We start from the raw sequence: 25,534 nt of genomic DNA on the forward strand, positions 1-25,534 counted from the left end.
AAGAAAAAAATAATAAAAGTTAAGACAAAAGCTAATCCATTTTGGTAGACATCAGCACTTACCTCTGAGAAGGAAAATGGTTACTGATGGGGAAGTGGGAGGCATAAGAAAATCTTCTGGGTGATGAAAATGTTCTAACTCTTGATCTGAATTGTAGTTACTTGGGTTTATACATATGCTTAAAAATCGTCAAGTTATGTGTTTAAAATATGTGCACCTTACAGTATATAAGCCACACTTCAATTTTTTTAAAGGTCCCCACAACATTGTTGTTTTCAAGGAAGTACAGGAAATACCTTTTACTCTGTGTTAATTCAGGGAAGTTATCTCCATAAGTGCTTTACAATATAATCTTCATAATATAGTAGCACCATTAAGTAGGCATTATTATCTCTTTATCACAGATACACAATATGAGAGTCAGAGAGGTTAAGTTATTTTCCAAAGTCACACAGCTAATCAGTGACAAAGCTAGGATTTTTTTTTTTCTTTTTTGAGACAGAGCCTTGCTCTGTCACCCAGGCTGGAGTGCAGTGGTGTGATTTCAGCTCACTGCAACCTTTGCTTCCCCGGTTCAAGCGATTATCGTGCCTCAGCCTCCCAAGTAGCTGGGATTTCAGGTGTGCAACCACCACACCCAGATAATTTTTGTATTTTTGGTAGAGATAGGGTTCACATGTTGGCCAAGCTGGTCTTGAACTCTTGACCTCAAGTGATCCACCTGTCTCAGCCTTCCCAAGTGCTAGGATTACAGGTGTGAGCCACCACACTCAGCCAAAGCTAGGATTTGAATATAAGTTTGTCTGACCCTCAAAACCCATGCTCCTTCCTCTATGTTAACCAACTTCCTGCATAGCCAACTTCCCAGGGTCACAAAAAGAATCATCAATGCAACCCAGGAATGCTCTCCTGGAGTATGGCTATATCTAGAGAAACTGTGGAAAGAGGCCAGGCACGGTGGCTCACTCCTGTAATTCCAGCACTTTGGGATGCCAAGGTGGGAGAATCACCTGAGGCCAAGAGTTCAAGACCAACTTGGACAACATAGTGAGAACCCGTTCTCTATTCAAAAAAAAAAAGAAAGAATCTGCCTAAATAGAACAGAAAAGGCTGCATGTGCAAGACAGTTACTGCAGGATTTATAATAGTAAAAAGCTAGAAAAAAACTAATTATTCAACAGTACATAATTAAGCAAATTATAATACATATATTCAATAGGATATTAAGCAGCCATTAAAAGTCATACTTAAGAAAGCTTATGATATAATTTTCACTGAGGTAAAACTGAATAAAAGTTGCATATACTTTAAGAATACAACCACGAAAAATGAAGCTTTTTAAACTTATGCACAGAGAAAGGAAAAGCCAGAAAGTGTTTGTATGTAAAGACCATTAGTTTGTGTTGCCTATGATTTTTTTCAGCTGTGTTTTGTAGTTTTTCCTTGTAGAGGTCTTTCACCTCCTTGGTTAGGTACATTCCTAAGTATTTTTTTTTTTTTGCAGCTATCATAAAAGGGGTTGCGTTATTGATTTGATTCTCAGCTTGGTTGCTGTTGGTGTATAGAAGAGCTACTGATTTGTGTATATTAATTTTGTATCCAGAAAACTTTCCTGAATTCTTTTATCAGTTATAGGAGCTTTCTGGAGGAGTCTTTAGGGTTTTCTAGGTAAACAATCATATCATCAGCAAACAGCGACAGTTTGACTTCTTCTTTACCAATTTGGATGCCCTTTATTTCATTCTCTTGTCTGATTGCTCAGGCTAGGACTTCCAGTACTATGTTGAGGAGGAGCTCATGGATGGGTAGAATCAATATTGTGAAAATGACCATACTGCTAAAAGCAATCTACAAATTCAACACAATTCCCATCAAAATACCACCATCATTCTTCATAGAATTAGCGAAAACAATTCTAAAATTCATATGGAACCAAAAAAGAGCCCACATAGCCAAAGCAATGCTAAGCAAAAAGAACAAATCTGGAGGCATCACATTACCTGATTTCAAACTATACTAGAAGGCCATAGTCACCAAAACAGCATGGTACTGGTATAAAAACAGGCACATAGACCAATGGAACAGAACAGAGAACTCAGAAATAAACCCAAATACTTACAGCCAATTGATCTTTGACAAAGCAAACAAAAACATAAAGTGGGGAAAGGACATCCTTTTCAACAAATGGTGCTGGGATAATTGGCTAGCCACATACAGGAGAATGAAACTGGATCCTCATCTCTCACCTTATACAAAAATCAACTCAAGATGGATTAAGGACTTAATCTAAGACCTGAAACTATAAAAATTCTAGAAGATATCATTGGGAAAATCCTTCTAGACATTGGCTTAGGCAAGGATTTCATAACCAAGAACCTAAAAGCAAATGCAATAAAACCAAAGATAAATCGCTGGGACTTAATTAAACTAAGGAGCTTTCTCATGGCAAAAAGAACAGTCAGCAGAGTAAAGAGACAACCCACAGAGTGGGAAAAAACCTTCCCAATCTATATGTCTGACAAAGGACTAATATCCAGAATCTACAAGGAGCTCAAACAAATTAGCAAGAAAAGAAAAATGATCCCATCAAAAAGTGGGCTAAGGACATGAATAGACAATTCCCAAAAGAAGATATACAAATGGCCAAAAAACATATTAAAAAAAGCCCAACATCACTAATGATCAGGGAAATGTAAATCAAAACCACCATGTGATACCACTTTACTCCTGCAAGAATGGCCATAATCTAAAAATCAAAAAATAGTAGATGTTGGCATGGATGTGGTGATCAGGGAACACTTCTACATGGCTGGTGGGAATGTAAACTAGTGTAGCCACTATGGAAAACACTGTGGAGATTCCTTAAAGAACTAAAAGTAGAACTATCATTTGATCCAGCGATCCCACTACTGGGTATCTACTCAGAGGAAAAGAAGTCATATGAAAAAGATATTTGCACACGCATGTTTATAGCAGCACAATTCGCAATTGCAAAACCATAGAACCAACCCAAATGCCCATCAATCAATGAGCAGATAAAGAAACTGTGGTATGTATATATGATGGACTACTACTTAGCCACAAAAAGGAATGAATTAACGGCATTCATGGTGACCTGGATGAGACTGGAGACTATTATTCTAAGTGAAGTAACTCAGGGATAGAAAATCAACATTGTATGTTCTCACTCATAAGTGGGAGCTAAGCTATGAGGATGCAAAGGCATAAGAATGACACATGGACTTTGAAGACTCAGGGGGAAAGGGTAGAAAGGGGGTGAGAGATAAAAGACTACAAATAGGGTGCAGCGTATACTGCTCAGGTGATGGATGCACCAAAATCTCACAAATCACCACTGAAGAAATTACTCACATAGCCAAACACCATCTGTCCCCCAGTAACCTATGGAAACTTTTAAAAAAATGAAAAATAAAAAATAAAAAATTATCTAAATTGGAAAAACAAAGACTGTTAACAACGTCTGACTCTGAAGAGTGTAATTTAATAAGGTGGGGCTAGGAGTTAGGATAGGTGAGGGGTTGGAGGGAGGATAGGGACTTTCATTTTTTGCTTTACAAATTCGGTATTTAACTTTTTTTTACAATAAACGTGCATAAGTTTATGATAAAAATTTTAACTAATTTGTTAAAAAAACTGAAGAAAATTTACAAAATATGATTGTCTTTAAGTAATGGGATTTGGAAGATTTTTTGATGTCTTCTTTCAGCTTTTCTATACTTTCTAAAATTCCTATAAAAAAGCACTTGTTTCTTTTTATTGGTGTGGGTGAAGTAAATTTATTTCAATGAGTTGATGCATTTGAAAGCACTCTGGAATCTGTGAAGCACTTCAATTATAAAAAATGATTTTATTACTATTGTTGAAAATATTAAATGCTGGCAATGGCATTTTGTAACGGCAGAGGCAGATCCTCTATGCACCTGTCCAAGCACCCAGAATGGCTGCAGCCTCCACCTTCCTGAAAGTGAGAGGGAGGTTAGATAAACCACTACCCGCCCACCCGGAACAGCTGTAATCCTTAGGAGTTTTTCTGGCTGAACTTCAGGTGTTAAACTGAAAAATCATTTCTTGAGGCTGTGTTTCTCTGCCCTGGCTGCACATTCAGATCACCTGGGGAGTTTTTAAATGCTCCACCCCCAGAGATTACATACAATTCAATTGCTTAGGGCAAGACACCTTGGGATTTTTGAAATGCTTCCTAGTTGATGTCAAACATGCGATGCTGTGGATAAACTCTAGGGTAGGTGCAGGGAAGAGTTTCAGACTCCTCTGGGAAAGTTTAACCAAAAAACTGAAAAACATTGCTTTCCTCAAACCAACCTGAGTTAAAAAATAAAAAAGTAAGAATTTTAATCACCAATTATATATTTACAGTTCACGAAGGTCACGTGCAGAGATAATGCCTTTTGATGATCTCATTTGATTATGGTAACGAATGTAAACTGCTAACAGATATAACTGCCTAGAGAATTCTGGGCAGAAAGTGAAGCAGAAACCATTATTTACATTTTGCCCAGGAGAGAATTGAAAGGGAACAGTTCAGAGTTTCCCAAAATCAAATTACCAAAGATTTGAGCCCCAATACTCCTACCTCCAACTACAGAATGTTGTTACCGGGAACTGGCTTATATCTTTGAGCTGCCAATTTCACTACAACAGAAGATTTGAAGAAGCCCCTTGCCTGCCTCCATCCTACTCATCCCCAGAGCACCAAAAACAATAGAAACATATTGTGCATGGAGTTGTGCTATCACTCGATAGCTCTGCCTACCACAGGGCTTGGACACATAAGTAAGTGTACACTGAATGAAACGATGAGTGACTATCTTCTACAAGATAACATTTGATCCTCATTTTACAGAGCAGGTAAGTAAGACTCCAGCAGAGAAGATAACATATCCGAGATCACAAAACCTGCAAAAGACAGAGCTAGAATGAGGGGGAGCTCAGGGCGGCTGACTTTGTACTCTTCTCCTCCATGCTACTACCAACTGTAGTTTTTTAAAGACTAAGCCCCAAAGACAATGGCCGTAGATACAATTTATGTAGAAACTCCTCTCTAGATATGATACACAGATATTATAATAGGAGGAATATTGAATAGGAGTTGGCAACGGTGATTTTCTATTATAATGTTTTATTGAAAACAATTTATTTTACATAAGATTTACTTCCAATATCCTTAGTCTGACTAATGACAATCTTCTGAAATGATTTTTTTGGAATTATTTTGCTTCCTGAAAAATTCACATAATATAGTATGTGACAGATCACCATAGTCATATATTTAGATTCACAATTACTAGATACAAATAAAAGATAGCTAGAGAGACGCCATCATACATGCTTTTAATCAGGAAAGAAAAGGACCTCTCCAATCAATGTCTTGCAAAACCATTAACCAAAGTCCTAAACTGAAGCTCAAATAATTGAAAAATGAAAATGATCTATCTACTCGTGACAGGGAGATTGCAGTTTTATAAAAATGTTGAATGCACCTGTGGATGAAAGGGATTGACACTGTCATTTAGTAATTGGCTAACTATCAGTCATAGACAAATGTGAGAAATAACTAAGCTAAGAGCAGAAGTCAGAATTTTCTCCATTGCTGTCAAGAGGCTACAACATGTTCATTCAAAAGTTTGATGTTTAAATCATTAGTTACATGGAATAGAATTGACAGTGGTTAAAGGTATTACAATTTATCCATCCATCCATTCATCCATTTATCCATCCATCCACTGGGTTTAACCACATGAAATTTCCCTATTTCCCAATTGTGCTTAATGCTTATTAAACATGCTACCAGGTTTAACACACCATGTAAGGTTTGGAGAATAAGGGCTAAATGAAAAACACTCTCTATCTCTGCAAATCTCCAATTGGGGGAGGGGGAAGAAGCACACACCCACAACTATTTATAAGACAGTTATGAATGTACAAAGTGCTATGGGATTATATTGACATATATGCATAGAAAGAACATAGAGCAAGTTGTCAGCAGAAATGTGGTTGGTGGGAGTTTATGAAATTATTTTTCCTTTTGTTTAGCTCTATCTTTAAAACTTTTAATTTGATGAACATGTATTCTTTTTATAATCAAAAAATTTTAGAAAATGTACTATGGAGGTTGCAGAATTGATGGCTATGAATAGATATGTGTAAGATAAAAGATTTAAAAGTTAAAATACATGAAGTAATCCAGGTAAAATGATAAGTGAGATGCCAGACCATCTATCAAAGTAGAACTCTGAGGCCGGACACAGTGGTTCATGCCTGTAGTCACAGCACTATGGGAGGCTGAGGTGGGCAAATCGCTTGAGCCAAGAGTTTGAGACCAGCCTGGACAACATAGTGAGACACCGTCTCTATAAAAAATACAAAATTTGGCTGTGCATGATGGTGCATACCTATAGTTCCAGCTACTCAGGATGCTGAGGTGGGAGGACCACTTGAGCCCAGGAGGTCTAGGCTGCAGTGAGCTGTGATTGAGCTACTGCACTCCAGCCTAGGTGACAGAGTGAGACCCTCCCTGTCATTCTCTTTATATATATACGTGTGTGTGTGTGTGTGTGTGTGTATATATATATATTGTGCATGGAGTACATATATATATAAACACACACACACGTATATACACACACACATATATACGCACACACACATACACACACACACACACACACATATATATATATATATTTTTTAAGTAGAACTTCCTGACCCACAATCTGTAGTAACCAACCCATTATCTCTAGCCAACAGCCCAGGAAGCTAAACAATAACCCCTGTAGCCATTGGCCCAAAATGGCCAAGACTTGATTAATAACTGCCAGCTTCCCCAATTCTAATCCCTGCTTCCAACTCAAGGCCAACCAGAGAAAGCCAAATATTATACCCGAATCAATCACATAGGATGACCTCTTTCTGGTTAGCTGCCTCCAACTTCTCCATGCCAACAGCCTCCCATTAGGGTGTAGCTGAAGCCTTCCCTTTTTGTTACTATGAAACCTTCCCACCCCTCTACCTGCCTTTGAGTCTCTGCCAAACACAAGTGATGGTGGCTGATTCCCTTGCTATAACAAGCTGTAAAAAAGGAGCTTTTGCCTGCTCTCGTTTGAGTAGGTCTTTGTCTATTTCCATGGAAGAGAAGATAAATAGAATCAGGAATGAGCTTAGCACACAGAATGCAAATGGCAAAGTCTTATACATTTATGAGAAATGTGAATTATAGCAGCTCTCCATATCCCACTGTCTGCAGGAACTTGCTGGGTTCTGACTGAGCCCCAGGAAGATGAAGTTATTTTGCTTCTTTTTTTTTTTTTGAGACAGAGTCTCGCTCTGTCTCTAGGCTGCAATGCAGTGGCGTGACCTTGGCTCACTGCAACCTCTGCCTCCAGGGTTCAAGTGATTCTCCTGCCTCAGCCTCCCGAGTAGCTGGGACCACAGGTGTGTGCCACTACACCCGGCTAATATTTTTATTTTTAGTAGAGATGGGGTTTCACCATGTTGACCAGGTTGGTCTTGAACTCCTGACCTTAAGTGATCTCCCAACTCAGCCTCCTGAAGTGCTGGGATTACAAGCATGAGCCACTGCACCTGGCCTATTTTGCTTATTTTAATTTCCTTCTTCATACATCCTTTCATCATGCTTTACTCGCAACCCCTTAACCTGAGGAGGAAAATTAAGAGCCATTGAATACCTCTGCTTTGGTTTGAACTTAGAAGGCTGAATCAGAATCAGAAGGTCTCGGAATCAGATTCAATTGCAATATAAACTCCATGAGGGAAGGAAGCATGTCTGTTCAGCCTCTCACCATGTGTCCAGTTGAATGATTGAAATCAACACATGAAGGCATCCAACACATCAGCACCATATGGTACCTGCAACAAGACAACCCAAATGACTAGATCTTATTAAAAACCTATCTTGCTTCCCTGAAGTTGCTGAACCAAGACACAGTCAGAGAAAATCTGTAGTCCAGCATACCAAATATGGCCCAAGTAGACTAGCCACACAGAAGACAAAGATCAGCTCATCATTCCCTAGTAATTTGTCCTATGGTGCTCAGTGCTTAGTCAGATACAGCTGTGTTTCTAAACTCCATCTTTCTCTTGTGTTCACTGGATAGTAAACATGAATTGCTATTAATAATAATTTTCCACTGCACATCCAGAACAATCCATCCAGAGAAAATTGGAACTTCTTCTTTACTGAGGTCCAGTCCCATCAATTTGATGCTCATTTTATAGAAAGGCCATTGAGCAAAATTAATGTACCCAAACAAATAGAGTTTGTCCTTGTAGCTGATTCAGAGTATGACAGGCAACAAAAGGGCTGCCTTAATGGCCTCCTCTGGGAAATTTATTTTCAGAATATTGAGTTATTTTCTCCCACTCTACCAGATTAGATTAAAATCTTTTTTAAAAAAGAGAGAAAGAAAAACAAAACTTAGTTGTCTGTTTTCATAGAAATCACTTTGAGATCTAGCTTCATTTAAATTCACTTGTTATTGTCTAATTCAAATAATGTTACAATCTGAGTTATTTTACTTTTCATTTTCTTTACACCACCCCTAGCATGGTTTTTCCCCAGCCCCTTAACCTGAAAAAGAAAATTGGGACCCACCACATGCCCCGAATGAAAGCATTTGAGCCTTTTAAAGATACTACTATACCTTGCCATGACAGAATGAGTTGGACTGTTATCCAAAAACTGTGGTTTGAGGGTTTTTTTTGTTTTTTGTTTTTTGCTGTACTGGACAGGTCATTGATGTTATCTGCCTCACTCTCAATCACAAGGAAAGAAAAAAATGCCTCCACTACAATCTCCATGGAAAAAACATGTTATATTCCACATGACCTGCCTTTTATCCTCCCACATCATAGCCAATTGTCTGCAAAAGCAGCCAGCCCATGGGCTAACCAATGGAGTGGCCAGACATAAAAAAAAAAAAAAAAAAAAAAAAAACATACCCAAACAGAAAAGAATGTAGCCAAAGGAGCCAACCAGAGTAGTGTGGTCAGAAATTAGAATTAGAAAATATAGAAGAGAAAATCAGTTGGGTAGCAATAAGAGATGATAAAAATTTGCAAAGAGAAGGCATGTGCAAGCTCATCTTCCTATTAAGCAGCAGCCATCAGGAAGGCATGCACAGAAGGTGGGTCACTGGTAGATAGCAGCAACAAGAACAGAAGCAATAGGGCAGAGCTGAGTCCTCAGGATGGCAGGGAACTGGTGACATTTTGCTGCTCAGGAACAAGGAGAAAACCTAGTTCCTGGTCAGGTTTCCTTTGGGCCTGGCTGGATGGCAATTCTTGTCACATGAGCTTTCTATCATCCTTAACGTGCGTGTATCTAAAAAGAAAACAAAGAAACTCCCCCCCAAAATCCTATTACTTGCAGGAACCTGAGTGTGCCTCTCTTTTTTAATACAAAAGGGCTGAGCATAAACACACACACACACACACACACACACACACACACACACACACACACACCTACCTCTAAAAAACAAACCTCACCACATCTGGAGATTCTTAACCTTCCAGCACAAAGAGGAGTAGCAAAGTGGAGAAGAGCCCACATTTACAGGCAGGAGTTGTGAGTTCTAACCCAGCTTAACTACTATTTTTGATGTAGTCATGGATAAGGGGCTTATTATCTCTAAACCATTACTTCAACCAGAAAATAGAGTTGGATGAGATACATTCATTTGGTAAATATTTACTGAGTGTCTACTATGTGACTAGTTCTGTGCTGGCTAATGGGAGCATAACAGTGAACTAAGCATGGTTTTTGGTTCTTCTGGCTTATGTTGCAGTGGGCAGTACAGATAGGTAAACAGGTTATTACAAAATTGTGTAATGTTAGCATACGTTGGAGGTAGAGAGTTTTCTTTGGAGCCAAAAGAGGGTAGCTAATCTGGATGGGGCAGGAGACCCTCACAGAGGTCTTCCTAGGGGACATTAAGACCTGGATGAGGAAATGTTGGCCTGTCACATTGAGTAGGTGGGCATCTTCTGGCTGGACAGAAGAAAAGAAGAATAATCCATGTGATAGTGTGGGGCTGTTGATGAAAAAGCCAAACACTATAAAATATTTGAGGAGATTTGTTCTGAGCCAGATGTGGAGACCATGACCAATGACACAGCCTCAGGAGGTCCTGAGAACCTGTGCCCAGGGTGGTTGTGGTACAGCTTGGTTTTATATGTTTCAAGGAGACATAAGACCTCAATCACGGCCAGGCGCGGTGGCTCACGCTTGTAATCCCAGCACTTTGGGAGGCCGAGGCGGGCGGATCACAAGGTCAGGAGATCGAGACCACGATGAAACCCCGTGTCTACTAAAAATACAAAAAAAAAATTAGCCGGGCGTGGTGGCAGGCGCCTGTAGTCCCAGCTACTCGGAGAGGCTGAGGCAGGAGAATGGTGTGAACCCGGGAGGCGGAGCTTGCAGTGAGCCGAGATTGTGCCACTGCACTCCAGCCTGGGCGACAGAGCGAGACTCCGTCTCAAAAAAAAAAAAAAAAAAGACCTCAACTCAATCACTACATGTAAGGTATACATTGGTTCAGTTCAGAAAGGTGGGTCAACTCCAGTGGGGGCTTACAGGTCACATATGGATTCAAAAGGTTTCTGACTGACAATTAGTTGAAAGAGTTAAGTTATTATCTAAAGACCTGTAATAAACAGAAATGAGTGTCTGGGTTAAGACAAGGGGTTGCGGAGACCAAGATTATTATGTAGATGAAGTCTCATAAGTGGCTGCCCTTAGAGGCAATAGATGGCAAATGTTTCCTACTTAGAGCTTTCAAAGGTGCTAGACTCCCAGCTAATCTCTTCAGGATCAGAAAAAGACCTGGAAAGGGAAGAGGATTCTCTACAGAATGTAAATTTCCCCCACAAGAGACAGCTTTGCAGGGCTGTTTCAAAATATGTCAAAGAAATATATTTTGGAGCTTGTTGAAGTAACTCACACCTGTAATCCCAGCACTTTGGGAGGCTGAGTTGGGTAGATTGCTTGAGCCCAGGAGTTGGAGACAAGCCTGGGCAACATGGCGAGACCCTGTCTCTACAAAAAAATACACAAAAATTAACCAGGCATGGTAGTGCGTACACCTATAGTCCCAGCTACTTGGGAAGCTGAGGTGGGAGGATCATATGAGCCCAGAGGTTGAGGCTGCCGTGAGCCATGATCTATGCCACTGCATTCCAGCCTGGGTGACAGAGTGAGACCTTTCCTCAAAAAAAGAAAAGAAAAGAAAAAGAGGCCGGGCGCGGTTGCTCATACCTATAATCCCAGCACTTTAGGAGGCCGAGGCAGGCAGATTGTCTGAGGTCAGGAGTTCAAGACCAGCCTGGGCAAAATGGTGAAACCCTGTCTCTACTAAAAATACAACAATTAGCCAGGCATGGTGGCGGGCGCCTGTAATCCCAGCTACTTGGAAGGCTGAGGCAGGAGAATCGCTTGAGCCTGGGAGGTGGAGGTTGCAGTGAGCCAAGATCATGCCATTGCACTTCAGCCTGGGTGACAAGAGCAAAACTCCATCTCAAAAAAAAAAAAAAAAAAGGAAAAGGAAAAAAATATATATTTTGAGGTAAAATACTTTAATTTCTTTCAAGGCCTGCCATCAGTGATGTGATGGTATACTAGAGTCAGGCTGGAATTTGGTGTCTTATTGCTAAAAAGAGTCTGTTTTTTCAGTCTTAAGATCTCTGTTTTAATATTAATGCTGGTCAGATTGGCCTGAATTCCAAAGGGAGGACAGTATAACGAGGCATATTCAACCTCTCTTCCCATCATGGCCTGAACTAGTTTTTCAGGTTTCTTTGGAATTCCCTTGACTAGGAGGAGGGGTCTATTCAGCCTGTTGGGGGTACTTAGAATTTTATTTTTGGTTTACAGGGCCAAAGCCCTTGGCTGCCTAAAGGTTAGCTGAAAAATCAACTGACGTGAGGCAGATTGATTAATAGGAGAAAAGGCATACAAATTTATTTAACACAGGAGCCTTCAGAATGAAGACTCAACCTCCCAATGAGGTACAGAAGCTTATGTACCATCTTGAGTTTACAGAAAGAATAGGGGCCTGGATCCTGGTGAAGTGGATTATGGGATGGGGAGAAGGGGAATTTCACTGAGGGGCAATAAATGATTAGTAGGGAGAATGACTGGATAGGAGAACAGAAATTAACTTGTAAATAGTTCTCTTTGGAATGTATATGATACTTTGAGACAGTCAATACCTTGAATAAGGTCTGTTCAGGTGTGGTTACATTCTTGGTCTTCTTTCCTGTAATGGATCATAAGATAACAAGGAGGGGAATAGGAGCAATTGTTCTCCTTGGTGGGTCAGTCCTATCTTTATGTAGATAGGGGAAAGTTTCTTCCAGAGCTTGTTGATCTTTAAGAGTTTTTACTTTAAAATACTCATTATACCAGGGAGCCATATTTTATGGTGAAATATTTTTATTTCCTTCATTAGCTTTATGTGTCAATTTGTGATTACAATTGGACAAGCTTGCTCTACAGAAAACAAATTTGTGGCAAAGAATTAGTGACACCTTTAGTTGCTTGTCCAATATCTTTTCCTCCCTTAGCTCTTACAGGCAAAATTATAGTTTTAAGTTGTCTATATCTCCTCCAGGTAACTCAGAGAAATGGGATCATATTCCCAACTCTGGGGATAAATCCTGATTGGTCCAAATCAATACAGATGGTCTCATTCTCTTTGTTAGTAATTGATGGGTTTAGTGGTGGGCATGTGAACCCGTTTTGGCCAGTGAGCTTTGAGGGTGATATCTTTTAAGGGGGATATCTTGCAAACCATGCTTATCCTCTACTCTCACACCAACACAACAACAATCAACACAGAAGATTTCTGTGACCAAATGTGGGGAGTTGGGCAGATTGCTTGAGCCGAGGAGTTGGAGACCAGCCTGGGCAACATGGTGAGACCCTGTCTCTACAAAAAAATACACAAAAATTAACCAGGCATGGTTAATTTTTTTTGTTTTTTGCTGTACTGGACAGGTCATTGAGTATTTCAGGTTGAGAAATAAAACACAGTGAGGCCCTGGACCACCTCTTGAAGCTTATGCTTCCCCCTCTGGTCACGGGCACTCCTCCATCTGTGGTCACCAGAGAGCTTCAGGGAGCACTCTTCAGAGCCTTTGGTCCCGTCTGCCAGGAGCACTCTTCCTTTTTTTTTTTTTTCTTGCATAAACTGCTCTTTCTCATCCTTTAAGTCTCCACTTACATGTCATCTGCCCCTTGAAGCCTACCCTGACCATTTATTTGACCAGCAAAAAGCAACAACTGAATTTCTGAAAGAAATGATCCAAAATTTCAGGTGGAGTTTGACTTCAGTCAAGTCCTTCCCCTAGCCTTGTTTCGTCTGTATTAACTCTCTTTCCTGATCCTCCCAAATCTTGGTCCCTCTTCTATGCCCTCTTAGCAGCCCATACTTCCTCTACATAGCATTTATCTTACTGTATTGGAATCACCTGTTCATTGGTCTGTAAATCCCGTCTCATCAAAATCTTCATGAAGGCAGGAACCTTGAGATCTTTGCTGCGTTCTGTGAATGATTCTACCAAATTGTCAAATCTGAGGGGGTCAGGTTTGACACCTGAATTTGTATCTAGTTGTTCATAGGGGAGGTGGCCAGGGGGCCCCAGAAGCATGGCTGGCATCTGAAATGAGGATAAACTTGTGGAGGACTAAATGCTTAACTTGTGGGTTCTATACTAACTCTGGGTGGTTAGTGCCAGAATTGAATAGCAGTGCATGAGTTGGTGTCAGAACATCTATTCTGAATCTTCCAATGGCTTTTTGCCCCAAGGTGTAAACAAACCCAAGGCTCCCAACAAAGGCTGCATTTGAAATATAGGTGTTGGCAAAGCTCCTTTAACAAAGGTTCCCTAAAGTAGCAGCAGTGTTTTCTTTCTTTTCTGGTTAAAGAAATACTCCTTTGCCTGTAATCCCAGTACTTTGGGAGTATCCCATAAGAACCAGTGAAGAAAGTATCAGTAAGGTATACTGAAGGTGGTAGAGCCTTAGAATTTAAAACCGAGATGTTGATACAATAATACATTTTAACATGTTTATGTGAATTGAGAAAAGTCTTCTTTGGCTGACGGATTTGATAATGAAACCTGGATTTTCCAATTAACTTTTTGTTTTTTTCTAGAGACAGGGTCTCACTCTTGCCCAGGCTGGAGTGCACTGGCGTGATCACAGTTAACTGTAACCTCTAACTCCCGGGCTCAAGCCTCCCACCTCAGTCTCTCCATAAGCTAGGACTACAGGTGTGCAACACCATGCCCAGCTAATTTTTAAATTTTGGGTTTTTTTGCAGAGATGGGGTCTCACTATGTTGCTCAGGCTGGTCTTTAAAACTCCGGCTTCCAGCAATCCTCTGGCCTTGGCCTCCCAAAAAGCTGGGATTAAGTCATGAGTCACCATGCCCAGCCCTGATTAACTTTTTTTTTTTTTTTTTTTTGAGACAGAGTCTCGCTCTGTCGCCCAGGCTGGAGTGCGGTGGCACGATCTCGGCTCACTGCAAGCTCCGCCTCCCGGGTTCACGCCATTCTCCTGCCTCAGCCTCTCCGAGTAGCTGGGACTACAGGCGCCCGCCACCACGCCCAGCTAATTTTTTGTATTTTTAGTAGAGACAGGGTTTCACCGTGGTCTCGATCTCCTGACCTCGTGATCCGCCCGCCTCAGCCTCCCAAAGTGCTGGGATTACAAGCGTGAGCCACCGCGCCCGGCCCCTAACTTTTAAGTTAGATGTTTTACATACATTGAATGAGCCAAATCAGCAGTTCCAGGGCTTTGACAAAAATAAACTTAAATTTCAAGATAAAACCATTTTAACAAAAAATATTTTATTGGCAAAAGATCTATAGAAATGTTAATATTTCTATGTTTTCAACTCCAAGTTAAAAGGTGGTTTGAAATGAAAGAGTTGCAGTATAATTATTAACAATGTGGTAAGTCTTTTAAAATGCTTTTTGGTGTACTCCCCAGAAATTGAGAAAGTGAATAATTCAAATGTTGGAGGAACTAAATAAGGAGTCTGATAATAAATCATAAGGTGTTTGATGCTAGAGTATTATGTGATTGATTTTTTTTAGCATATATCTTGGAAAAAGGTCTAAGACTTGAGTGACGTTGCTATTACAAAATGTTTCCCATATCCATCTATTAATTTGAATAGGTTTTCTCAGTGTTTCCATTTGTAAAAACTAAAACTACAAATAGAACTGATGATGAATCTTGTCTCATCTACCTATAAGTAATATTTCTCTACTAACAGATGACTTACTGAGAAAATATAGCATTATTCATTTCACTAAAAATGCATTTCCAGTCAAACACACCATAGAAAACTATATTGAACTAATCTTATGTATAAAAATGATAAACTTTGGACAAAATACAAAAAACAATGATTTGAAGACATTGAAAAGCAACCAAAAGCAAGCAGATAGGAATGGAAGTCATGGCTACTCTTCAAAACATAGAAATATAATGAGTGAGATTTATGTTCATACACCTTTTCACCTAAGGGCACTTCTGAATATTCACTGTGCGAGGCAGCTGGAACTCAATTAGAAAGCTACAGTTTCTTAAGGGCTTCAGAAGTTAGGGAATGGACTCTGGGGCTCTCAGAGCAGCTAAAATTGGAGGACAGATGTCTTGAAAACAGAGAAGTCAGAGAGGAAGAGAACTCCAAAATATGCATATACACTCTGCCCAAATCCTTGGTTGACTCCTGAACTGTGTATGCATGGAGAGGCTTTGAACAGCTCAACAAAAAGCAACAGTTGGATTGCTGAAAGAAATGACCAGAAATTTCAGGTGGAGTTTGACTCCAGCCAAGTTATTTATCTTCTAGAACAAATCAGCATTCGTGAAAGGACTATAACAGAATTTAGAGGCTCTATAATATATCATCCACAATATTCAGTATACAATAAAAAATTAACAGATATGTAAAGAAACAGGAAAGTTTGACCCATAATCAAGAGAAAAAGCAGTAAATAGAAACTGACTATAAGAGGACCCAGATGTAAGAATTAGCAGAGACATTTAAAAGTTATATATATACATTTTTTTCAAGGACTTTAAAAATATATGTCATAATGAGTTACAGATGGAAAATTTCAGCAGAGAAATAGAAGCTCTAAAAAGGAACTAAATAGAAATTGTAGAACTGAAAAGTACAGGTCTGAAATTAAAAACAAACTGAGTGGGCTTAACAACTTTTTGGAAATAGTCAAAAGATTGATGAATTTAAAACAGTTAAAGACAAATTATCAAACCTGAAGAAAAGAGAGAACAATTATTGAGAAAAATGAAAACATAGGTAGAGTTCTACTGCCCTTTGGAACAGTATCAGAGTCTAACATCCATGTAATAGAAATCTCAGAAGGAAAAGAGAATAGAGCAGAAAAGAAATATTTGGAGAAATAATGATTGAGATCACAGAACAGGCTGACTGTCTTTGGGTTGCTTTGCAATGAAATGCATGGTAAAATCACGCTCTGTCTTGTTCCGTAGCATTTCTTTTTTGGGGATCCAGGATCTAGTATGAAAAAGAGACCTCGAAGTTTTGGGGATCTGTTTTGCCTTCCAGCTGTGTATGCTTATTAGGCCCTAGAAACTGCATGTTTTCCTAGCCCTGTTCCTCCAAGGGCTCCACCCTGAAGCCAGTAATCCAATTAAGAAACAAAAACTGGCAAATGAAAAATCCTACAACTACTGGATCTTCTGTCTGTGTAGTTATATGTGTGTTATGTGTGTAATGTTTATATATGAAAGAGCTCTAATTAATGTTTTAAAAATAACAAGTGCTTAAATCAAATATCTTGTCAGAAAAATAAAAACTGTAATGCCTTTTAGTTGATGTTGTTACTGGTGGAAGGTATCCAAGTTATCAGCAGCGAATCTGCACTAGTCAGCACCAACCTCAATTCTTGCCTCCTCAGGAGAAACAATTCCACTGAGGGGCATAAGGCAGAAAAAGAGACCAAGTCAAGTTTCAGAGCAGGAGTGGAAGCTTATTTAAAAAGGCTTTAGAACAGGAAAGAAATGAAAGTATGCTTGGAAGAGACTCAAGCAGGCACGTGGGCACGTGAAGGTCAAGTGCAGTGTTGAACCTTGATCCTAGGACTTTATAATCTGGCTCTTTTCCCATGATTCTTTCCTTAGGGTGGGCTGCCCGCATGCACAGTGCCCTCCCTACCCTTGGGAGGTGAGCACATGCAGTGTGTTTACGAAGTTGTACACATGCCCACCCAAGGCTTTCTTCCCTTTTCCCATGGAGTGCCACGGAAGGTCATACTCTGCTGTTTTGTCTCTTAATGCATATGCCGGGGAAGTTGCATCTCCCTGGCATCTGCATTCAATTAACACTTTAGTGCAACAGGTGTGGACCATGAGGAAATGGCATCTTCCTGACCCTAGGTGCCAATGTATGATTTTTAGAGAGGCAATGTGATAATTGCTGAGCCATCGCCCAACATTCCTGGTGGGTGGGAGAAGAGACCTTTCCTGCCCTGCTCATGCCGTCTAACGGCCTGTAACAGCATGACTTTAGTAAGCTTGGGAAATCAAGAGTTTTAAAGATTATTGGTAAAATAAAGACATTTGGTTGAAATTAGACAGGTCAGATATTAGGTTTGCTAAATGCTTTAAGGTAATAAACTGCTTCTAGAAAAAAAAGAATGACATTTCTCCAAATTTTGTGGAAAACATAAATCTACAGATTCAAGAAGTAAAGCAAAACCTAAGCAAGATATTTGTAATGAAAATCATACCAAAAACATCATGGTCAAACTATTGAAAATCACAGAACCAAAGAAGCAGAGAAAATCTTAAAGGCAGCTAGAGAAAATGACATAGCACAAGTCGGGTGTGTAAGTGAAGGGTTATGATTCAAAAACAATGAAGGCAAGAGGACAATAGAATGGCATATTTACAGTTGAACTTAGATGGGTAAGGATAGCAATATCAACCCAGAAGTCTGTATCCAGAGGACATAGTATTTGAAAATGATGGTAAAATAAAGACAATTTCTAATAAATTAAAACTTAAATTTATCACCAGCGTATTAGTCTGTTTTCATGCTGCAGATGAGGACATACCTGAGACTGGGCAATTTACAAAAGAAAGAGGTTTATTGGACTTACAATTCCACATGGCTGGGGAGGCCTCACAATTATGGTGGAAGGCAAAGAGGAGAAAGTCACATCTAACGTGGATGGGAGCAGGCAAGGAGAGCTTGTGCAGGGAAACTCCTGTTTTTCAAACCATCAGATCTCATGAGACTCACCATCATGAAAACAGCACTGGAAAGATCTGCCCCCGTGACTCAATCACCTCCCACCTCCCACAACACGTGGGAATTGAAGATGAGATTTGGTGGAGACACAACCAAGCCATATTAACCAGCAAATCTGTATTACAAAATTTGTTTTTAATTCTTCAGAGGAAAGGGAAATGATACTAGATAGAAACTCTAATCTACAAAAAAGAAGGAAGAACACTGGAAGTTGTAACTATGTGGGTAATTTCTCTAAAAAAGCAATTAAGGCAGAAATTATTCACTGTATTTAAATATTTAGGTCTAGTATACATGACAGCAATACCAGAAACGATGGGGCATAAATGGAATGACACTTTTGCTAAGTTCTTACCTCTTATGTCAAATAGTACGATATTGGCTCCTAGTACATTGAGATAATTTAAGGATGCATATTGAAAACCCTAGTGAAAGCACAAAAAATTAATGTAAAGAAGTATAACAGAGGCCAGGCGTGGTGGCTCATGCCTGTAATCCCAGCACTTTGGGAGGCTGAGGCGGGTGGATCACAAGGTCAGGAGATCAAGAACATCTTGGCCAACATGGTGAAATCCCGTCTCTACTAAAAACACAAAAATTAGCCAGGCATGGTGGCATATGTCTGTAGTCCCAGTTACTCAGAAGGCTGAGGCAGGAGACTAGCTTGAACCCAGGAGGCGGAGGTTGCAGTGAGCCAAGATTGTGCCACTGCACTCCTACCAGGGCAACAAGAGGGAAACTCCATCTCAAAAAAAGAAAAAAAAGAAGTATAACAGAAAGTCAATGGTGGAATGAAAATGAAATAATCAGAATGATTGAATTAATCCAAATGAAGGCAGGAAAGGAGGAACAGAGGAACTGAAAAGGTTAAAGCAAATAAAACACAAATTGCAAAATAATAGATCTAAATCCAACCACATCATTATTACATTAAATGTAAATGGCCCCCAAACTCCAATTAAAAGGCAGTTACAGGCCGGGTGCAGTACCTCACACCTGTAATCCCAGCACTTTGGGAGGCCGAGGTGGGTGGATCACCTGAGGTCAGGAGTTCGAGACCAGCCTGGCCAATGTGGTGAAACCCCATCTCTACTAAAAAATACAAAAATTAGCCGGGCATGGTGGCAGTCACCTGTAATTACAGCTATTCTTTCTTTAAAGCAGAGAAGGCATCATGGAAGAGGGTTGTAGGTGGTGAAGCAAATGGTTACATTTTTGCTAGACTTTAGGTAGTGCCCAGTAACTCTATGCTATGCATAAGATAAGGTGAACATTCAAAGAAAATGGAGTAAAGGAAGTTAATTATACAGATATCTCAGGTGAAGGAATGATTGATCTTATCCTTGTTCTGCATCTGGGAAGATAAGCTTGTAATCGAATTTATCCATGTGAAATTTAACAGACTTTAGTTGTACCAGTTTGATTTAGGTTGCAGACTTAAAGTTATACAATTGACATGTCCTTGTTTTATGGAAGGATATACATCTTGAAAGGTTTAAGGGCTGGTAAAGAATTTACTATGATTAATTTGTTGAGGACAGTCATCCTGAGACTGAGATGCATAAGGCTTTTTTTACATTTTGAGGAGGGTCTGGCTAACGTATAAAGTTTTAATACAATGATGGGAAGTAACGCTATCCATTTGGGAAAAGGATTGTAGTGTTGGGTGACTTCAGTCTCCAGGCTTAACTCTCCTTTGACATAACAAGTTGGGGGTGGGGGGTGGTTCTGAGATTTTTATTTTCCTTTACAGGGTCAAAGAGGAAATCATAAAGGAAATTAAAAACTATTTTCAGCTGAAGGAAAACAAAAGCACAGTAGCAGGACAGGCAAGGTGGCTTATGCTTGTAATCCCAGAATTTTGGGATGCTGAAGCAGGACGACTGCTTGAGACCAGGAGCTCAAGACCAATCTGGGCAACAGTCAGATCCCATCTCTACAAAAAATTTAAATTTAAAAATTAACAAGGTGTCGTTGTGCACACCTGCAGTTCCAGCTACTGTGTCTTCTACAGTTTAAAGGTGGGAAGATCCCTTGAGCTCAGGAGGTTGAGACTGCAGTGAGCTATGATTGTGTCACTGCACTCCAGCCTGGATAACACAGTGAGACCCTGTCTCAAAAGCAACCACCAAAAAAAATTCAGCTAAAGCAGTGCTTAGAGGGCAATTTATAGCCTTAAAATACTGGCATTGGAAAAGCAGAAAGATCCAGAATCAATCATCTTCTACTCTAAGCAACTAGAAAAAGAAGAGGAAATCAAAACTCAAGTGAGCAATAAAGAGCAAAATAAGGCAATGGACCAGAAAACAGAAAATCAATGGAATCAAAACATGACATTTCGAAAAGATTTAAAAATTGATAAACTTCTAGCTAGATTAGTCAGAAAAAAAAGAACACACAAACTGCCACTATCAAGAATATCTGAACAAAGACAAGGTCCCTGCCCTCCTGGACGTCTAGAGGAAAGAAATGTCATACAATTAAATCTATAGTTACCGATTATGGTAAACTCTGAGAGAGAATTCTGTCGCGGACAGGCCGATTTTGGTTGCAAGAGGGCACCTCTTTGAAAATTACTCAGCTTCCCGCCCTCTACTGGGAGTAAAGCGAGCTGCGCCCAGCTTCTCCCCGCGCTCACGGAGGCAAGTGGCGACCCCACCCAACCTGCCCCCTCAAAAGCCCCGCCCCCTGTTCACTCCCACGTGCGCCGCCGCCGCCGCCGCCGCCGCCGCCGCCACGACCCTTCTGCGCAGGCGCGGGGGTGGTGCCTGGCGGAGGCGCGAGGTGGGGCGCCGGCGGCTAGGTGGGGCAACCGCTGGGCGGGCGCCAAGCGAGCCCGTACGCTGGTGAGGTGGCGTCCGTTCTGCCCGGTCGCTCCCGTTCCCCGCCATGCAGAGCCCAGTCTCGGCCACCTGGCTGCTCTGATCTGGTCTCAGCGCGGAGGGAGCAGAGGGAGTCCATGGAGGATCCCTCCGAGCCCGACTGGCTGGCGTCTGCGGACGGCGGGAGCCCGGAGGAGGAGGAGGATGGGGAGCGGGAGCCGCTGCTGCCGCGGATCGCCTGGGCCCACCCGCGGAGAGGCGCCCCAGGCAGCGCCGTGAGGCTGCTGGACGCTGCCGGGGAGGAGGGCGCGGCCGGCGACGAGGAGCTGCCCCTCCCGCCCGGGGACGTGGGGGTCTCCCGGAGTTCGCCCGCCGACCTGGACCGGAGCCGCCCCGCGGTTTCAGGTGCGACCCGGCCGTGCCCCACTCCCCGCGCCCCTCCGGGCGGCTGCCGCTGTCGCCCGGCTCGGTCTTGTCTCCAGCGCGCGCTGGTCGAGGGGGACGGGCTTTCCCCGCTCGCTGGGCAGCAGCTCCCGAGCTCGGACCAGGGCCAGCCGCAGCCGCACCGCGGGCACCTAGCCTGCTCGCTCTTTCTCCGGGAGCTCCCTCTCCTAAGGCCAGTGGCTGTCATTAAACCGATTCTTTAGACATCCCTGCAGAGTCTAAACTTCTAGAAACCGACACTGGGGAGAGGTTAACGCTGTAAAATGACGTCAGTCCTTGCTCACGTTTGCACTTGACTTTTGAATTAAGAACCTTGAACTCTCGGGAAAGTTCCCGGAGTGGTGAATTTGCAAAGTGGATGACAGGAGAGAGATGGACAACCAGAATATCCAGTTGCCACTGGGGCACGTTTCAAAACCTTTTTCCATTAAACGTTGTTATTATGACGTTAGCCACAGGGGGCAAAAGCAGTTGAAAGTCTGTTCCTGCCCTCTTACAGTTTAGTTTCTCTTTCTTGATTTACTTCTAATACATAAGAAAACGAAACGAAACGAAAAGCCTCTTTTCGCTATCAAGCGGACTGATAACCTCAGGTGAAACAGGGCAATTGAAACGATGTTGAAAGTTAAATTTAGGTATGCTGTGCAGGCCTGGATATTTGTTAATAAAGTGAGTTTTTCTGGCGTGTTGAGTGGAGTTAGGCAAATGTGATGGAAATAACAGACTTGTAAGACTCTCAGCTAGAGGTGAGACAGACTTGTTTGTAAAAAGTCGATGGTAACACCTCCCTGCTGGTTGTGAGGATGGATTAAATGAGATGTGGTGCGGCTGGATTAAATGAGATGCGGTGCGGCTGGATTAAATGAGATGCGGTGCGGCTGGATTAAATGAGATGCGGTGCGGCTGGATTAAATGAGATGCGGTGCGGCTGGATTAAATGAGATGCGGTGCGGCTGGATTAAATGAGATGCGGTGCGGCTGGATTAAATGAGATGCGGTGCGGCTGGATTAAATGAGATGTTGTGCATCCCGTTGGTTTATCGCTTCACACATGACAACTTAAAAGCCACAGAAAATGGAAGTTTCTTTAACGCTGCTTAGTTTTTTTGGAGTTGTTAGATTTTAAACGTACTGTTAGTGGTACACTAATGTGTCCTCTACAATTTAAAGAATTTTGGATAGAATCGGTCATTCAGGTTCTAGCTGGAGGTTACATTCAGGCATAATCTAGAGTAAATAAATCAGAGAAGCCCAAGGGGAGCCGTTTGTCTGATTGTTTAAGCTTTAACCAACGTCTGCTCCCGTTATAATGTTAGCTGATGGATGCATTGACGTTTAACCAAACAATGTGAAGCTGGAACCAGATCACAAATGGGCCTGCATTTGCCTAGCTACATTGGCAATTTGGGTATATGTTACTTAGAATTTAGTCTGTAAAATAGCTAGCTTGCCTTTTTCTGCCCCTTACCGTGTGTAAGCTACCTTGTGTACCTGGATTTTTAAAAGAGCCTAAAGCCTTCAAAATGCACTCATTCTGTGAAAGTGAGGTATTTTATAAACAAACAGTATTAAGGCTAGAAAAAAATCAAAGTGAGAGGCCAACGAGATGGCAGGCCTGTAATCCCATCCCAGCATTTTGGGAGGTCTAGGCAGGAGAATAGCTTGAGGCTGGAAGTTCGAGACCCACCTGGGCAACATAGCGAGATCCCCATCTCTATAAAAAATAAACAACAAAAATTCAAAGTGAGGATAGAGTATAGTGTTAGAATACAAATGGATTCTTAGATTTCCTACCTTTTTTAAGGGTAATATCTTACCTATATCACAGCTTACAATTTGCTAAGATCTTTTTTAAAAAAATATTTTATTCTCCACTGCACTCCAGCCTGGTTCTGTCTTGAGACAGAGCAAGACTCTGTCTCAAAAATAAATAAATAAATAAATAAGTTTTTATTCTCTGTTGGGTGCCATGGCTCATGCCTGTAATCCCAGCACTTTTGGAAGGCCTAGGTGGGTGGATCATTTGAGGTCAGGAGTTTTGAGACCAGCCTGGCCAACATGGTGAAACCCCGCCTCTACTAAAAATACAAAAATTAGCCAGGCATGGTGGCGGGCGCCTGTAATTCCAGCTACTCGGGAGGCTGAGGCAGGAGAATCGCTTCTGAACCCAAGAGGTGGAGGTTGCAGTGAGCAGAGATGGCTCCACTGCGCTCCAGCCTGGGCGACAGAGTGAGACTTTGTCTCAAAAATAAAAAAATAAAAAATCTCACAACAGCACAGCAAGTTAGTTATTCACCCTTATTCTCATTATGAGGATTCAGAATTAATAAACTGGTAATGACTGGTAGCTCATAGGACTTCAGAGGTAAATGGTTTGCCCGAAGTCAAATATCCAGGAAGTGATAAATCAGGAGGAAGCCTGGTTCTTTTTTCATCTTCTGCCCCTTTTCCGTTTTGCCGTGGGTCCACAAGTGTTATAATTGTGTCTGTGGTTATTTTGGAGGTTTTTACTTTTAATGGGACTTTAAAATAGTTTCTGTGAAAACTGTTTAAAAAATTTTTAAAGACTAAAATGTTCATGACTGAGTAATTTAATAATTTTTAAGTTTAGTTATTTTTTAAATGACTCCATTAACTTCATTTGTCCTTTACCGTACAATTTCCATGAAACTACCTCACTAGTTCCAAGAAATTCTTGCCTTTAGATTAATATGAACATCATTTATGATGCTTAACTCTTACTTATATAAGTAAAAGAGGTTTATGTACTTTAGCCAGTGGAAGAATGTCATATGTCTGTTATCTTCAACAAGGCATTTGATGAAGCCTACAAACAGCATAAACCATAGTGTTGTTGGATCAGTGTCAAAGTGGAAGGATTAGTGCATTCCTTGTTCTAACTAATCAATGAATTCAGTAGTAATGATAGCTAATGCCTACATAGCAGTTAATATGTGCTAGGCATAGTTCTGTATGCTTCATATATATTAATTCATAACCAACCCTGTGATGTGAGTACTATTTTTGTTGGGTTTTTTTTTTTTTTTTTTTTGCAGTGGGTGGCTGTGGGGGTGGCAGTGGGGGGACAGAGTTTCACGCCTGTCGCCCAGGCTGGATTGTAATGGCGTGATCTTGGCTAACTGCAACCTCCACTTCCCAGGTTCAAGCGATTCTCCTGCCTCACCCTCCCAAGTAGCTGGAATTACACGCACATGCCTGGCTAATTTTGTATTTTTAGTAGAAACGGGGTTTCACCGTGTTGGTCAGGATGGTCTGGAACTCCTGACCTCAAATAATCCGCCCGCCTCGGCTTCCCAGAGCACTGAGATTACAAGGCCACTATGCCTGGCCTTGTTCTCATTTAAAGAAAGTACAGAGAGAGGCTGGGCATGGTGGCTTATGCCTGTAATCCCAACACTTTGGGAGGCCTCTTTGGTGCACACCTGTAGTCCAAGCTACTCAGGAGACCGAGGCAGGAGGATTGCTTGAGCCCATGAGTTTCAGGTTACACTGAGTCCAGTGAGCTATAATTGCACCACTATACTCCAGCCTGGGTTACAGAAAAAGACCCTGTCTCAAAAGAAAAAAAAAAAAAGCACAAAGAAGTGAAGTGACTTCTCCAAGTTCCCAGTTAATACAAATCAGGAGCACTTAGCTCCTGTTAGAGAGCCTAACAGTTAGAAAACTGTTAGAATTCACGAAGAGCTGCCAAAGTAAAAGAAAATGTGAATTTGTAAGTCATTTAATGATTCATGGTAGCTTATAAATATGTGAACAGAATAAGAAAATCATTTCAAAAGAAGATAAGAAGATGGAGCCTGGAATAAGAGTACACAAGATGTACCTGAGATGCTTGATGTAGGCAACCCACAAATTTGATTTTTAAGATTACTGAGC

At 41.2% G+C, this 25,534-nt stretch overlaps 1 protein-coding gene across 8 annotated transcripts in view; it reads left to right on the top strand.

The window, feature by feature from the left end:
* The window catches only part of PI4K2B (phosphatidylinositol 4-kinase type 2 beta), a 105,183-nt gene that overhangs the window by 47,381 nt on the left and 32,268 nt on the right, over positions 1–25,534 (top strand). Inside the window, exon 1 of one of the 8 annotated variants that reach the window (XM_055245912.2) lies at positions 21,110–21,598. The exons of 2 other annotated variants lie outside the window; for them this stretch is intronic. In XM_055245912.2, coding sequence (XP_055101887.1) covers positions 21,331–21,598 — 268 coding nt within the window. In that variant the 5' untranslated portion in view covers positions 21,110–21,330. 5 more of the 8 variants (XM_055245913.2, XM_063619767.1, XM_055245916.2 and 2 more) reach the window with 5 other exon arrangements.

Source organism: Symphalangus syndactylus, chromosome 16 (genome assembly GCF_028878055.3).
Source record: "Symphalangus syndactylus isolate Jambi chromosome 16, NHGRI_mSymSyn1-v2.1_pri, whole genome shotgun sequence".
NCBI lineage: Eukaryota > Metazoa > Chordata > Mammalia > Primates > Hylobatidae > Symphalangus > Symphalangus syndactylus.